This window comes from Mobula birostris, chromosome 13, assembly GCF_030028105.1.
Source record: "Mobula birostris isolate sMobBir1 chromosome 13, sMobBir1.hap1, whole genome shotgun sequence".
Classification (NCBI taxonomy): domain Eukaryota; kingdom Metazoa; phylum Chordata; class Chondrichthyes; order Myliobatiformes; family Myliobatidae; genus Mobula; species Mobula birostris.
The window spans coordinates 7,283,754-7,300,950 of record NC_092382.1 but is presented as its reverse complement, the minus strand read 5'-3'; the positions used below and the strand labels follow the sequence as shown (position 1 = coordinate 7,300,950).

The following is a 17,197-nucleotide window of genomic DNA, read 5'->3' as shown; positions in this document are numbered from 1 at the left end:
CAGGCGTTACCGCAGTGAAAAGGAAAGGAATACACCTTACTCTATTTATAAGGTGAACGCTATATCTGACTATACAGAACTAAAGAAAGACAGACGTGCTCTAAAAAATTTGGCAGACAACATAATATACACACAGCGATGATAAATAACGAGAATGAGTGCAATCGCCCAGTTGCCCACCACCCCACCGCCACAAAGCTCCTTCCACAGGGTGCAGAGGTCAGGGTTGGGGATCCATGTCCATGTACAGCTGCCTGCGCGTAAAACGGGGAGGGCTTGTCTCCAGCCCTTGCCTCTGCCCCCACTGCATCTATTCAAGGAGGGTGATACCATCCCGCACGGTCCTCCCGTTAGCTGGTGTCATGAGGGGCAGGATCACTGACTATATCGGGGTGCGCGGTGGTGACCAGGTATCCTGCGACGGTACCGGTCACCCGGGTGTTTTATAAAAATTACGGTCGCAGGCTCCCTGGTAGATGCCGTTGACCAGCGCCCACTCTCTAACAACCCGGGTGCCCTGACTGACCGTACCCCATTGCGGGCGCCGGTGTAGATCCCACTCCAGGAGGGTGGGGTATCGGACCCTCACAGCGGTCACCACCCGATCCCACAGGGTAGAGCCTACCCGGATCTTCGGCTGCGGCGCCCGTGGGGCGTTGTTGATCAGACAGGCTCCCCGGGGCGCTCGCCTCTTGATCAGAGAGGCTCATGTTGGGGCCCCCCTCATCCCACAGCCGGAGCAGCCCCGCGGCCAGGTGCTCGCAACGTGGGTCCAACTGCTCGGGCCAGTCCACCGGTTTACCGTGGTCCGCCAGGCCTCAAATCCCTCTCTCGTCGGTCCAGCCGGGAATCCTACGCTCGGTGCCTGTACTGGCCATTTTGCCCCTGTTCCAGAACACTTTCCCCACGCAGCGCCAGTGAGGAAACAGATTCTGCAGGTCTCAAAGTCAAGGGCTCTGGGCTCACAGTCTGGGTAGTGAAGGATTTTATTTACAGAAGGCAAACGGGGGGAAATGGCAACGGAAGCAACACGCGCACAACTTACAGTAGTCGGATCAGCAATAAATCACATTAAATCGCGTGGGGACAAAGTATACAACCACCCTTGACTTTGTGCAGGCGCGGCTCTTCTGCTTAGGGACAATATCCACACTCCCAACCCTATTCAAAGCACAACTCACGGACAGCACGGTGGTCCCTCGGAGGTAACACAAAAGAGAAAGGGTCATGCACACGTGGGCTGCTTTATAGGTCTGGAAGGTCCAGCCCAGGTGATTCACAGGGAAGCCAATGGCTCGGTGCCAGCAGGGTTAAACTGATTACAAAGGCCAATTACCCGAGGCCAAGTACAAGGCTAATTAACGAGGCCAATGGTGAGGTGTGCATTGATGGGCGAGGCGGGGTCAAACCTTGATTGGCAGGTGACGTGTTTCCGGCCAGGTAAATGGGCAGAGCCGTCACGTGACGGTCCCGACCCCCACCCCACCCCCCGAGTCCAGATGCCAACTGCGTTTCATTGGCTTTGTATCTGGAGTCGGCACAATGACAAAGCTGCGTCCGGTCTGATCTAATCACTCAATTCAGACCCAAACAGGAAATGTGCAGGTTTCATTTAAACCCCTCCATGTGTATGAACACTAATTACTATTCACATTCCTCCAGCCTCACTGGACAGGAACACTGAAACATCAAGTGAGAAACAGCAGGAGGTGGCCATTCAGCCCCTCTAACTACCAACAAGATGAAGGCTGCTCTCCCATCTCAGCCACATGTTTCTGCCCGATCCTCATTTCCTCAATCCCTTCGGTCTCCACACATCTGCCGGCCTCTGTTTTATGTGAGGATGATCACTGAGTCTTCACCGGCCTCTGTGGTGGGGATTTACAGACATTCACCACCCTCGGAGTGGAGACATTTCCCCTCATCTCAGTCCCGGACAGACCAGCCCCTTTTTCAGAGACTGGGATCCCTGGTTCAGCCGGTAATGATGTTGTGCATTTCAATGTGTTCATCTCTCAGTCCTCGATTCTCTAAATGAAAGGGTTATCACATTTGATCTTTCTTCATATGATGACCCACCACTCCAGGGATCAGTCTGGTGAATCTTCATTGCACTCTCTATAACAAATACTCTCTAACCTCTTTGTTAATCCTCTATGGAATTAATTTCCATCTTCTGCAGCCCCGTGTTGCCCCAACCACTCACCTCCCACCCCCGTCACTATTTCCACCTTCCCACCTCCCCCTCACCTGGATCCACCTCTCACTCCCCAGCTCTTGCCCCATCCCCACCCCTCACCTCTTTTCTCGGACTATTTCCCGTCCACTCTCAGTCCAGAGGGAGGGTCTCGGCCCGAAATGTTGACGGTCCATTTCCCTCCACAGATGCTGCCCGACCCACTGAGTTCCTCCGGCAGTTTGTTCTTTGGTCTGTGTGACCCGTGTTAGTGTGGGGAGCGGGATTTTACACCATATTCCCGGTACAGTCTCAACAAAACACAAATAATTGTCACTTTGCCCGGACCATTGGCCCCGCTTGCAGGGCAACAGTCTGCCGGTGTTTGCCCCCCAATGTGGTGAATCGCCACCACCGTGGGCTCAGACATTTCCACAGATGAGCCCCTCCTGTCCCCACCGGGACAAACATCCTGTCCGCCCCCTCTCTCCCCGTCTTCATCCTCTCCCTCCCCGGGGAACCGGCATCAAACCGACGGGCCGAGCGGTCTCCTCCTACCTCTCAGCGACACATCAGACTCCGGCCGCAGGAGACGCTTCACAAACGCCCCAACTTCCCTCGGAGGGAAATGGAAATAAATCAGAAAGCGGACATTTACTTTGACGGTTGTCCCGCCGTGACGGAAAGTTCGGGAGACGGTGTCAGCGGGGGTAACGCCCTCTCGGCTGGTCCGCCTTCGCTATTGGCTGGAAGCAGAGATTGACATCGCTTCCCACCAATGGGAATAGCGCAGCGCGTGACTCCTCTGTTGACAGCGGTGGGGGAGGGGCTGGTCATGTGATTCGTAGCCCAGCCGTTAAACCGACCAAGCTCGAGCTCACCAGCGCGCGGGGCACAAAAGGCCCCGGATGATCGGTTGAGGTGAGAAGGGATCTCCGGGTTGGGGGTCTCACCGGGCGGCGTTTTCAACACCGACTTCGGGTAGTTGCTGTGACTCCGGACTCCGTGACCCGCAATCCCGGGACAGTCCTGCTCTCTTCCCTCTCTCTCAGCCCCACCATCCGTACACGGGCCCCGGGGAGCTTCCGGCTGATGAGGGAATGGGAACCGATGGGTCTCTCAGACAGAGCTGAGCTCCAGCTGTCTAAATGCAAGGATCGGGAACTCGGAGAAAGGGAACAAAATCTTTTACATCAGCTGTTGTGAAAATCACCTTTGTTCTGCCTCCAGTCACAAACCAGAGAAAATCTGCAGATGCTGGAAATCCGAGCAACACACACAAATTGCTGGAGGAACTCAGCATTAGTACTCTTTTCCATAGATGCTGCCTGGCCTGCTGAGTTCCCCCAGCATTTTGTGTCTGTTGCTTGTTCCACCCCCTCTTGTTCTGGACTTTCTACCCGTGAGAACATGTTTTGTCCCACTCTCTCTGGGTAAATAATGATATCAAACACCTTTGCCCTGGGCAACAAGTAGCTTTCACATCACAAATGTGCCAGACTCCAATGAGACAGACTACTGCCCTTCCCTTCATATTCATTGGCATTGCCATCACTGAGTTCACCACCGTCAGTCACCTGGGGGAGGGTTCAGGGGAAATATTTATGTACAATACAGAAACTGGTGTTACCTGTGTGTATTGTGGTGATGCAAAAGTTGCTGGAGAATTTGCAAGTGGGAAGAAGTGGAGTGATATTTGGAAATCTGACTTTTTAAAGCGTCATTTAGCAAGCAAATCAGATATGGACAATGTGCAAAAGCTCTGGCGAGAAAATCCTTCATTACCCGTTACAGGCCTGCTACATGGGTTGTGTGAGAGCGCAGATGAACTCCATCAAACCCAGAGGAGATCAAAGTTCTTACTGACAGTGATTTGCTAGCAGTTAAAATGAATACCTCTCTATATAAAATTCACTGTGCACATGTTGTCACTGGTTAAAAGAATGAACAGTACAAGATTTACTTTACTTTGTACTTTATTGTCGCCAAACAATTGGTAGTAGAATGTATAATCATCACAGCAAAATTTGATTCTCCGCTTCATACTCCCTGGATTACAAATATTAAATATTATAAATATTAAAATTAGTTAAAATTAGTAAATATTAAAAATTTAAATTATAAATCATAAATAGAAGATAGAAGAATGGGAAGTAAGGTAGTGCAAAAAAACCGAGAGGCAGGTCCGGATATTTGGAGAGTACGGCCCAGATCCGGGTCAGGATCCATTCAGCAGTCTTATCACAGTTGGAAAGAAGCTGTTCCCTAATCTGGCCGTACGGGTCTTCAAGCTCCTGAGCCTTCTCCTGGAGGGAAGAGGGATGAAAAGTCTGTTGGCTGGGTGGGTTGCGTCCTTGATTATCCTGGCAGCACTGCTCTGACAGCGTATGGTGTAAACTGAGTCCACGGACAGAAGATTGGTTTGTGTGATGTGCTGTGCCGTGTTCACGATCTTCTGCAGCTTCTTTCGGTCTTGGACAGGACAACTTCCATACCAGGTTGTGATGCACCCGAGAAGAATGCTTTCTACAGTGCAGCTATAAAAATTAGTGAGGGTTTTAGAGGACAGGCCAAATTTCTTTAGTTTTCTCAGGAAGTAAAGGTGCTGGTGGGCCTTCTTGGCAGTGAACTCTGCCTGGTTGGACCAGGTCAGGTCATTTGTGATATTTACCCCGAGGAACTTAAAGCTCTATGTGCAGACCGGTCATTACAAATTAGAGGGGACATTGGTGGCGGAACCTCCAGTGTCCCTTATGTCCTCACCTACAAGATGTGCATCCAGCTGCAGCTCATAACCCTGCACTTTATGGAGTTGGAACTTGAAATGGATCAATTCCAGATCATCCAGGCAGTGATGCAGCCAGTCAGGATGCTCTCAGTTGTGTTCCAGTAGAAAGTTCTTAGGATTTGGGACTCAATCCCAAGCTTCTTCAGCCGTCTGAGGTGAGCAAGGTACTGTTGTGCTTTTTTCACAACACAGCCGGTATGTACAGACCATGTGAGGTCCTCGCTGATGTTTATGCCAAGGATCTTAAAGCAGTTCACTGTCTCAACCCCAGATCCATCGATGTCAATTGGGATTAGCCTGTCTCCATTCCTCCTGTCATCCACAATCAGCCCCTTTGTTTTTTTTAGATTAGATTGGATTCAACTTTATTGTCACTGTGCCAAGTACAGATACAAAGCCAATGAAATGTGGTTAGCATCTGACCAGAAATGCAAAGAATCGTGTTATTTACAAAATAACTGAATAAAAAAGTGCTACAACACCCAAATATAAAAGTACTGAGACAGTACAATACGGATGCAATACTGCTTAGCGCTGTGACTAGAGGTTCAGCAGTGTCACAGCCTCAGGGAAGAAGCTCTTCCTGTGCCTGTTGGTGTGGGAGCGGAGGCTCCTTTAGCACCTCCTTGATGGGAGGGGAGTTAAAAAGTCCATGGTTAGGGTGAGATGTATCCTTGATAATTCTTTTCGCCCTACCCAGGCAGCGTTTATGGTAGATGTTCTCAATGGTGGACAATTGGCTGTCGATAATCCGCTGGGTAGTTTTCACCACACACTGGAGTGCTTTGCGCTCTGATACAGGACAATTGCCATACCACACTGAGATGCAGTTGGTGAGTATGCTCTCAATGGTACAGCAGTAAAAGTCTGTCATATCCTGGGACAGAGGTGAGCTTTCTTGTTGTTCCGCAGGAAGTAAAGGTGCTGTTGTGCCTTCTTGATCAGAATGGAGGAGTTCAGGGACCAGATGAGATCCTCGGAAAAGTGGACACCAAGGAACTTGAAGCTTGATACACGCTCCACTACAGTTCCGTTGATGTAGATGGGGACGTGAGTGTGGCTCCTGGCATGCCTGAAGTCCACAGTGATCTCCTTGGTCTTCTGGGTGTTAAGGGTCAGATTGTTGTCGGCACACCACGTGGCCAGGTGCTGGACCTCGTCCCTGTAGGCTGTCTCGTCATCCCCTCTGATCAGACCAACCACCGTGGTGTCATCTGCGAACTTGATTATGGAGTTAGAACCATGTACAGGAACGCAGTCATAGGTGAACAGGGAGTACAGAAGAGGGCTCAGCACACAGCCTTGAGGCACGCCGGTGTTCAGGGTGAGAGTGGAGGAGGAGAGGTTGTCTAACTTAACTGATTGGGGTCTGTTAGTCAGAAAGTCCAAGGTCCAATTGCAGAGGGATGAGCTGATACCAAGTTGGCGAAGTTTGGTGATCAGCTTGAAGGGGCTTACAGAATTGAATGCCGAACTAAAGTCAATGAACCTCATTCTGACGTAAGAGTTGGGGCTGTCCAGGTGGGTCAGGGCAGAGTGAAGTGCCGTGGAGATGGCGTCCTCTGTTGACCTGTTGGTGCGATGGGGGTCCAGGGTAGTGGGCAGACAGGATTTCAGATGTGATAAAACCAGTCTCTCAAAGCACTTTGCAATGATGGGGGTGAGTGCAACTGGGCGGAAATCATTCAGGCTCGTGGCAGTGGAATGCTTCAGTACTGGCACGATGGTGGCGATCTTGAAGCTTGTGGGGACAACACCCCGGGCCAGGGACAAATTAAAAATGTCCATGAAGACCCCGGTCAACTGCCCTGCACAGAGTCTCACCACATGGTCAGGTATTGCATCCGGACCAGCTGCCTTCCGTACATTCACCCTGCTCAGGGTGGCACAAACATCGGAGGTGGAAAGTGAGAGAGACAGTTCACCAGGTGGGAGATCCGCTTTGAGGGTGACCTCCTTGTTCCCTTGATCAAAGCGAGCGTAGAAGTAATTGAGCTCATCAGGGAGGGTAGCAGAGCTGGAAGGGGGCACAGTACTAGGAGGTTTGAAGTCTGTAATGACCTGTATGCCATGTACATGGACCGGGGGTCTGAGGAGTTGAAATGCTCCTCGATTCTCTGTTTGTATATGTGTTTAGCCTGAGAGATTCCCCTCCTCAGGTTGGCCCTGGCTGAGCTGTGAACCTCCCCGTCTCCAGACCTGAAGGCTGAATCTCTTGCTTTGAGCAGGAGGTGAACCTCTCTGTTCATCCATGGTTTCTGATTGGCGAAAACTCCTATTTGTTTTAGTAATGTCTCTCTATCTACACACTTGTTGATGTGCTCAAGGACAGAGTTGGTGTATAAATCAATGTTAATCTGAGAGTCTGTGGTGGTATGGGCAGCAAACGTGCTCCAGTCTGTGTGCTGGAATTGGTGCTGAAGAGCAGAGTCAGCCCCCTCCAGCCAGATCTTAATAGTCTTCATTGTGGGTTTCACACGTTTAGTGACCGGGCTATACTTGGGAAGCAGAAACAATGAAAGATGGTCGGACTGTCCCAGATGGGGGAGGGTAGTGAGTTTGTGAGTGTCAGCCACATTTGTGTACACATGATCTGAGGTTTTATTACACCTGGTGGTGCATAATACATTTTGGTAAAATCTTGGAAGCACGGTACGTAGGTTACAATGATTAAAGTCTCCAGCGACAGTCAAAGCTCCGTCTGGATGCAATGTCTGCAGCTTGCTAATAGCAGCACTGAGGTCTTTCATGGCTACTTTAGCATTAGCATCCAGTGGAACATAAACTGCGACAGCAATGATGCATGTTTTGTGACAATGAGGGAGAGGTTGTTTTCTTTACACCAGTCGGATGTTGTTCAGACCTCAGGTACAGTCAGCAATCAAATGGTTGAGCATGGAGCGATGAATGTGCTGAGCTGTGTATATCACAATGCAAGAAGCACTGTAGGAAAACCAGATGAGCTCAGGACAGGGAATTCTGATATTGTAGCCATTATTGGGGACTTGGTTGCACCCAACAATCCGAGGGATTTAGAGGAACAAATTTGTAGAGAGATCGCAGACCATGCCAAGAAACAAAAGTTGATTCAGTAAGTGATTTTAACTTTCCATGTATTGACTGGGACTCCCATACTGTAAGAGGACTAGATGGGGTATAGTTTGTCAAATGTGCCCTTAATCAGTACATAGAATTCCTGATGTAAAAGTGTGCAATAGGTTGATGATCCAGGGCTGGTGACTGAAATTAGTGACCATAATGCCATGAGATTCAAAGTAAATATGGAAAAAAGAGAGGTCTGGACCATGGGTTGAGATTCTAAATTGGAGAAAGGTCAATTTTGATGGTATCAGAAAGGATCTGACAAGTGTGGTTTGGGACAGGCTGTTTTCTGGCAAAGGAGTACTTGGTAAGTGGGGGGCCTTCAGAAGTGAAATTTTGAAGGTGTAGAGTTTGTATGTGCCTGCATAATAAAAGTTGAAAGTTAACTGGTGCAGGGAACCTTGGTTTTCAAGAGATATTGAGGCCCCGGATATTTTGTTCCTCTAAATGCCTCAGACTGTTGGGCGCTACAAAGACTCACTAATGACTACAATATCATAATTCCACGCCCTGAGCTCTGACTTTTTTTTTAGTCGTCTTCTGTTGGTTTCTAAAAGCTTCCCAATCGTTTTCACTCTTTCGTTTACCCTCTCTTTGGCTTTTATGTTGGCTTTGGCTTCTCATTTCAACCACAGTTGTGTCCTCCTGCCTTTCCAATGTTTCCACATCTTTCGGATGTATCGATCACTGAGCTCCCAAATTGCTCCCAGAAACTCCAGCCATCGCTGCTCCGTTGTCACTCCCAACTTTTCCCTTCCAAACAAGTTTGGCCAGCTTCTGTGTCATAGAAACATGGAGAAGTTCAGTATAGAAACAGGCTATTTAGCCCATCTGGTCAATGCTGAAAAAACATTTAAGCTGTCTAATGCAAGGGTCCCCAACCTTTTTTGCACTGCGGACCGGTTTAATATTGACAATATTCTTGCGGACTGGCCGACCCGGTGGGGGGGGGGCGGTGGGGGGGGTGGGTAGGGTTGCCAACGGACAAGAGTAGCAGTCAAATACGTTGCGTTTACCCAGAGAAAGACTACAATGACCATGAAGCCTTGCGCGGGCACCAGTGCGCATGCGCGTTGTGGCCTGCCGATTTTTCCTGCAAATCCTTTTTCGTGATTCTGTTCGGAGTGGGGGGGGGGGGAGCGGTGTTAATCATGACTGGAATATAGGTGATAAATGGCTAATACACCCAATTTCATTTCTAAAAGGGTTTATCTAACGAATTTAATATTAAACACACAGCACATATTTTCCTCGCATGAATATAGTGATAAGTCAATTATTAGAGGAGCTTGAAGTAAGTGATGAATGAACTTCCAGTAGAAGTGGCAGAACCAGGTTTGATATTATCATTTAAAGAAAAATTGGATAGCTATATGGACAGGAAAGGAATGGAGGGTTATAGGCTGAGTACAGGTCGGCGGGACTAGGTGAGAGTAGCGTTCGGCACGGACTAGAAGGGCAGAGGTGGCCTGTTTCCGTGCTGTAATTGTTATATGGTTATATAGGTAAGTCAACAGCATCATGACATTTTAAGTAACATTTGGATTTTAAACACACAGCACATATTTTCCCCGTATGAATATATAAGATCATTGCAACACACCAATATCGCTGAATCAGTGGGAGCCCTGGGCTTGTTTCCCTCCAACAACACGGTCCTATCGAGGGATGATGGGAGACAGCGATACTCAAAGTGAGTTCCTGTCCAGTCTATTCCGCAATTTAGTTTTCGTTGCATTCATTGGAGAAAACTCCGCTTCGCAGAGATATGTTGGAAATGGAAGCAACGTTTTCAGTGCTTTCGTGGCTATCTCAGGATATTTAGCCTTGACTTTGATCCAGAATGCCGACAGAGATGTTATTTCAAACATACTTCTCAGCCCGCCGTCATTTGCAAGCTCGAGGAGTTGATCTCCTTCCCGCGCTGACACAGATGACGTGCGGGTCATGACCTCACATGTGTAATGGCTGATCAGTGGCCGTGACGGGGAATGAGAAAAGGTGCAGCTGACTCATATCGCCAAATCATATTGTTTCCTTGTAGCCCGGGAGCACATGCTTTGCGACCCGGTGGTTGGGGACCGCTGGTCTAATGCAACTACCTGCACCGAGACCATCGCCCTCCATACCCCTATCATCCAGGCTCCCATCCAAACTTCTTTGAAATGGTGAAACCGAGTTCATATTCACCACTTGTGCTGACATCTCAATCCACACTCTCACAACCACTGCAGGAAAGAGCTTTTCCAAATATTCCCATTAAATTTTCACCTTCTCCACTTAACCATGACCTCTGGCCATCCCACGCAACCTCAGTGGAAAAAGCTGCTCGCATTTACCCTATCTATACCCTCATAATTTTGTATATTTCTAACAAATCCTCAAAGCAATGTGTAATTTCCTTGTTTATGTTTAGAGCCTTTTTTAATGAGGGGCATTAATCGTATGGAGAGCCAGAGGTTTTTTTCCCCAGGGCTGAAATGGCTAACAACAGGGGACATAGTTTTAAGGTGCTTGGAAATAGATACTGAGGGGAAGTCAGGGGTAAGTTTTTTACACAGAGAGTGGTGGATGCATGGAATGCACTGCCGGCTATTTGTGTGAGTATTTCAGTTACTGTGGGGCCAGGAACCCATGCAGCTCAGTGGGAACAGGGAATAATACCAATGGAGAGAGTCAAACTGAGCCAGGTCACAGATTGGAGATGGCAGAAATGCCCCATTCTTATAGAAACAGGAAGAGCATCAGAGAATTTGATGGTCATTCCAGATACCAGCACTGTGCCCAGTTAGAAGATGATTTCTCTCTCCAACTTGGGTTGAACCTCACTGTAACAGTGTGATGCCAGATCACACCTTGGCAACTCAAGTGATCTCATCTGAAATGTTGTCCTTCACTCATTGATCGATTTTGTAAATCTTTTTACAGATTAAAAATGACAAGGAATTTGTCTACGGGAATCTCGAACACAACACGCCAGTTTTGCTGTCTTTGTCCAGATATTTAAGAAGTGGAGCAATGATTCACTCGATCATCCTTCCTGCTCAGACTGTGGGGAGAGATTCATTTGATCATCTGACCGACTGGCATGCCCGTCATCTTACACAGGGGAGAGGCCATTCACCTGCTCAGACAGTGGAATGGATTCACTCTATCATCTTAACTGCAGGTACATCAGCAAGTTTACACTGAGACAAGCCCATTCACCTGTTCTATGTGTGAGACGGGATTCAGTCGGTCATCCCACCTGTGGATACGCCAGTCTGTTCACACTGAGCAGAGGCTGGTCATCTGCTGAATTTGTGGGGAAGGATTCATGCGGTTATTCGACCTAATGGCTCACCAGCGAGTTCACACCAGGGAGCAGCCGTTCACCTGCTCAGACTGCGGGAAGGGATTCACTCAGTCATCTAACCTGAAGGTACATCAGAGAGTTCACACTGGGGAGAGGCCATTCACCTGCTCGGACTGTGGGAAGGGATTCACACAGTTAGCTAACCTACAAGCACATCAGCGAGTTCACACTGGGGAGAGGCCGTTCACCTGCTCAGACTGTGGGAAGGGATTTGCTCGATCATCTGATCTACAGATACATCAGCGAGTTCACACTGGGGAGAGGCCGTTCACCTGCTCAGACTGTGGGAAGGGATTCACTTCGTCATCTCAACTGAAGGAACATCAGCGAGTTCACACTGGGGAGAGGCCGTTCACCTGCTCAGACTGTGGGAAGGGATTCACTCGATCACCTGATCTGCAGATACATCAGCGACTTCACACTGGGGAGAGGCCATTCACCTGCTCAGACTGTGCGAAGGGATTCAGTTGCTCATCCCAACTGAAGGTACATCAGCGAGTTCACACTGGGGAGAGGCCGTTCACCTGCTCAGTCTGTAGGAAGGGATTTACTCAGTCATCTCATCTGCAGATACATCAGCGAGTTCACACAGGGCAGAGGCTGTTCACCTGCTCAGACTGTGGGAAGGGATTCACACAGTCAGCTCACCTACAAGAACACCAGTCAGTTCACACTGGGGAGTGGCCATTCACCTGCTCAGTCTGTGGGAAGGGATTCACTTCCTCATCTAAACTGAAGGTACATCAGCGAGTTCACACTGGAGAGAGGCCATTCACCTGCACAGACTGTGGGAAGGGATTCACTCAGTCATCTGACCTACTGAAACACCAGCGATTTCACACTGGGGAGAGGCCATTCACCTGCTCAGTCTGTGGGAAGGGATTCACTCGATCATCTGATCTACAGAGACACCAGCAAGTTCACACTGGGGAGAGGCCGTTCACCTGCTCAGACTGTGGGAAGGGATTCACTCAGGCATCTCACCTACTGAGACACCAGTCAGTTCACACTGCATAGCGGCCATTCGCCTGCTCAGTCTGTGGGAAGGGATTCACACAGTTAGCTAGCCTACAAGCACACCAGTCAGTTCACACTGGGGAGAGGCCATTCACCTGCTCGGTCTGAGAAGGAAGTCACTCAGTTGTCCAACCTACAGAGACACCCGCAAGTTCATATAACCATATAACAATTACAGCACGGAAATAGGCCAACTTGGCCCTTCTAGTCCGTGTTGAACGCTTACTCTCACTTAGTCAAATCTACCTGCCTCTACCCTCCGTTCCTTTCCTGTCCATATACCGATCGAATTTTTTTTAAATGACAAAATCGAACCCGCCTCTACCACTTCTACTGGAAGCTCGTTCCACACAGCTACCACTCTCCGAGTAAAGAAGTTCCCCCTCGTGTTACCCCTGAACTTTTGCCCCTTAACTCTCAACTAATGTCCAGTTGCTTGAATCTCCCCTACTCTCAAAGGAAAAAGCCTATCCACGTCAAGTCTATCTATCCCCCTCATAATTTTAAATACCTCTATCAAGTCCCCCCTCAACCTTCTACGCTCCAAAGAATAAAGATCTAACTTGTTCAACCTTTCTCTGTAACTCAGGTGCTGAAACCCAGGTAACATTCTAGTAAATCTCCTCTGTACTCTCTCTATTTTGTTGACATCTTTCCTGTAACTCAGTGACCAGAACTGTACACAATACTCCAAATTTGGCCTTACCAATGCCTTGTACAATTTTAACATTACATCCCAACTCCTATACTCAATGCTCTGATTTACAAAGGCCAGCATACCAAAAGCTTTCTTCACCACCCTATCCACATGAGATTCCACCTTCAGAAAACTATGCACCATTTTCCTAAACATGAGGAATTCTGCAGATGCTGGAAATTCAAGCAACACACATCAAAGTTGCTGGTGAACGCAGCAGGCCAGGCAGCATCTCTAGGAAGAAGTACAGTCGACGTTTCATGGGTATGGTGAATTTCTACCACTGTTTCCTCCCCTCAGCAGCCCGAATCATGCGCCCCCTGTTCACCCTGATGTCGGGTAAGGGCAAGGACATTACCTGGGATAAAGAGGCCGCGGCCGCTTTTGTTAAAACCAAAGAAGCCTTAGCAAACGCCGCGATGCTAGTGCACCCCAGAACGGACGTTCCTACTGCCCTCACGGTGGACGCATCCAACACAGCAGTCAGTGGAGTGCTGGAACAACTCATCGAGAGTCGCTGGCAACCCCTGGCATTCTTCAGCAAACTCCTACGACCACCCAAACTCAAATACAGTGCTTTCAACCGGGAGCTATTGGCACTATACCTGGAAATCCGGCATTTCAGATACTTCTTAGAAGGTAGGCCCTTCACCGCGTTCACAGGCCACAAACCGCTTACCTTTGCGTTCACTAAGGTGTCCGACCCCTGGTCTTCCCACCAGCAGCGACATCTGTCCGACATCTCCGAATACACGATGACATCCGGCATGTCTCGGGAAAGGACAACGTCATGGTGGACACACTATCCAGACCTACCATACAGGCCCTGTCCCAGGGGGTGGACTATGCAGCGCTGGCAGAGGCACAGCAGGCAGACACTGAGATCCCCAGTTACAGGACTGCAGTCTCCGGTTTGCAGCTCCAAGACCTCCCCGTAGGCCCAGGTGAGAGGACCCTACTGTGTTACGTAGCTACCGGCCAACCCCGCCCCATCGTCCCAGCAGCCTGGCGCCGGCCGGTTTTCAAATCCATTCACAACTTAGTGCACCCCTCCATCAGGACAACCGTCCGGCTGGTCGCCAACAGGTTCGTGTGGCATGGACTTCGTAAACAGGTCAGTGAATGGGCCAAAACGTGCATGCAGTGCCAAACGGCCAAGGTGCAGTGGCACACCAAGGCTCCGCCGCAGCGGTTCGAGCCCACCTGCCGGAGGTTCAACCACATTCATGTGGATATCGTGGGGCCCCTGCCAGTGTCACGAGGAGCATGGTACCTCCTAACTATGATAGACTGGTGCACCAGATGGCCAGAGGCAGTCTCGCTCAGCAACACCACCTCCGAATCCTGCGCCCGAGCACTGATCGCAACCTGGGTAGCACGCTTCGGGGTACCGGCCCACATTACCTCCGACAGGGGAGCCCAGTTCACCTCCAGCCTGTGGTCAACTATGGCCAACCTTTTAGGATCACAGCTACACCACACAAATACCTACCACTGTCACCTGAAGTCGGCTCTCGTGGCCGGCCTGGAGGGGCCTAACTGGGTGGACGAACTTCCCTGGGTCCTGCTCGGAATTCGCTCAGCGCCCGAGGAGGATCTGCACACCTCGTCGGCCGAGTTGGTGTACGGCGCACCCCTGGTAGTCCCAGGAGAGTTCATACCAGCCCCAAGGGGGCAAGAGGAAGAACCCGCAGCAGTCCTGGACAGACTACGGGAGCGTCTCAGTAACCTGGCCCCCATCCCCACTTCACAGCACGGACAGAGCCCGACCTGCGTACCCAAAGACCTGCAGAACTGTAAGTTTCTTTTTGTACGATGGGGCGGACTCCGGGCACCGCTACAGCGGCCCTACGAGGGGCCGTTTAAGGTGATCAGGAACAACGGGTCCACGTTCATGCTGGACATCGGGGGGAGAGGAGGTTTTCACGGTGGACCGACTCAAACCGGCCCATGTGGACTTGGCGCAGCCGGTCCAGGCTCAGGCACCGCGGCGTAGGGGCAGACCTCCCAAACAGAGGCCGATCCAGACTCTGGACATTGGGGGATGTATCGCCGGTTCTGGGGGGCGTGGTTATGTGGCGACCCACTTTCTAGCACACATGAACCAGCACGCGCCGGCAGAGAGGCCGGCCCCAAAAAGGGCGCCAGGCCATCTTCAGCAGCAGGGGGGAAATCCCATGCGCGGAAAGGGTCTGCCGTTATGCATTCCCCACAGCAGTCCCGCCCAAGAAGGGCGGGAACGGGAAGGCTTTAAAGCAGGCTACGAAGTTTGAATAAATCTCTTTTATCACAACTCTAACTCACCGACTACGTGTGGTTATTTTTAGTGTTGTGTGTAGCACACAGCTACAATATAATATTTTTGAGTCTGCTAGCCAATACTTTGGATAAAATTTTAGTATGGAAATTGAGTAAAGAGATAGGTCTATATGAAGAACATTCAGTTGGATTCTTATTCTTTTTGAGAATGAGCGAAATGGAAGCTTCGTAAAAAGACTGCGGTAGTCTTCCTACCTTAAAGGAATCTGTAAGGGTAGAACATAAGTGTGGTATAAGCAAGGAGGAAAAAGTCTTATTAAACTCTTCAGAGAATCCACGGGTCCAGGGGATTTCCCAGCATGCAATTCTCAAATAGCCTGAGCAATTTCCTCCTGGGAAATAGGTTGATCCAATTGCCTACGATCATCTAACGAAAGATTAGGGATATTTAATTGATCTAAAAATTATTCATTGCAATATTATCATTAACAGAGTCAGAACTATACAATTTAGAATAAAATTCCCTAAAAGTGTCATTAATTTCAAGGTGGTCAGTTGTCATGTCCCCATTAATTTTATGTATTTCTTTAATTTGCCGCTTGGCTGAAAATGGCTTCAATTGATTAGCCAGTAGCTTACCAGTTTTATCTCCATAAATATAAAGTTGACTGAGAGAAGATGGTGGCACGACGAAGCACGCAGCGGCCACTCCAGTGATGAATATTGTTATTTGTCAAGTAGGATGCTGTGCACAATCCTGATTTGATGGAGACAGATGTGAGAAGCGCAGAGGAACATCTGGTGTAACTTCTGAAATGCCTGTTTCGCTGCCACTGCTACTGTGCGATCCAGAATCTCCGGAGGGCAAGGCCCCGAATCCTTGGCTTTGCCTGTTGCTTGGCGGCCGGGGCCAGGGTCGAAGCACTCAGCAGAGATGGTGCTCGATGTCGGAGGGCTGGTCGGAGGCTCGACGTTTTCGAACGGAGTCAGTCGGCTGTGGTCGGGTGCTTCCAGGGCGCTGCATTGGCAAGTTTGCGGTGCTGGAAGTTCATGGCAGTTAGAGTTTCTTCCTTCTACCGTCTGCGTGAAATGATGGGGCTATCGGGACTTTGAGACTTTTTTTTACCGTGCCCATGGTCTGCTCTTTATCAAATTACAGTATTGTTTTGCACTGTTGTAACTATGTTATAATTATATGGTTTTTGTCAGTTTTAGTCTTGTTCTGTCTTGTGTTTCTGTAATATCATACTGGAGGAACATTGTATCATTTCTTAATGCATGCATTACTAAATGACAAACGAGGACTGAGTGTCCTCATAATCTAATCTATCTTTTAAAAGTTGGCTTTCAATTGGATACATTAAAAGAAGCTCATATTTAGTTTTAGTTTCAATACGTCTCTTATATGTTTCAGGATCAGGTACCGAAGCATATTTATGGTCCAGTTGCTTTAACTGATTGGCTAATTCATTTCTTTCTTTGTTAGCTTTTTTAATGATGTTTGCAGTAAAAGAAATAATTTGACCCCGGATGTAGGCTTTAAAAGTATCCCATATAATAAGGCTAGACTTCTCTTCCAACGTATTTTCTTCAAAAAAAAAAGTAATTTGATTCTCCATAATTTTTTTAAAAATCCTCATTGGATAACAGAGTTAAATCGCCAAAATCTACTCATGGGAATAGGACCAGGAAGATTTAAAGATAGAATTACAGGAGAGTGGTCAGAAATAGCAATCTCTTTATATTCATTTTTTTCAAACTAATGGAATCGTTTGACTATCAATAAAAGAAGTCAATCCCGGT

At 48.9% G+C, this 17,197-nt stretch overlaps 3 protein-coding genes across 4 annotated transcripts in view; 2 read left to right on the top strand and 1 right to left on the bottom strand.

The window, feature by feature from the left end:
• The window catches only part of LOC140208268 (NACHT, LRR and PYD domains-containing protein 3-like), a 552,847-nt gene that overhangs the window by 366,706 nt on the left and 168,944 nt on the right, over positions 1 to 17,197 (top strand). The gene's annotated exons all lie outside the window — the stretch shown is intronic.
• The window catches only part of LOC140208264 (uncharacterized), a 351,814-nt gene that overhangs the window by 297,530 nt on the left and 37,087 nt on the right, over positions 1 to 17,197 (bottom strand). The window lies entirely within an intron of this gene.
• Positions 12,471 to 16,756, top strand: LOC140208294 (protein NYNRIN-like). Of its 2 annotated transcripts, none has more exons than XM_072276878.1 (2): positions 12,471 to 14,931; positions 16,133 to 16,756. In XM_072276878.1, the coding sequence occupies exons 1-2, from the start codon at positions 13,926 to 13,928 to the stop codon at positions 16,153 to 16,155; spliced, it is 1,029 nt and encodes a 342-aa protein (XP_072132979.1). In that variant the 5' UTR covers positions 12,471 to 13,925; the 3' UTR covers positions 16,156 to 16,756. The 2 variants fall into 2 exon arrangements, with proteins under 2 accessions (XP_072132979.1, XP_072132980.1); XM_072276879.1 differs by having other exon boundaries at positions 12,472 to 14,931; positions 16,136 to 16,755.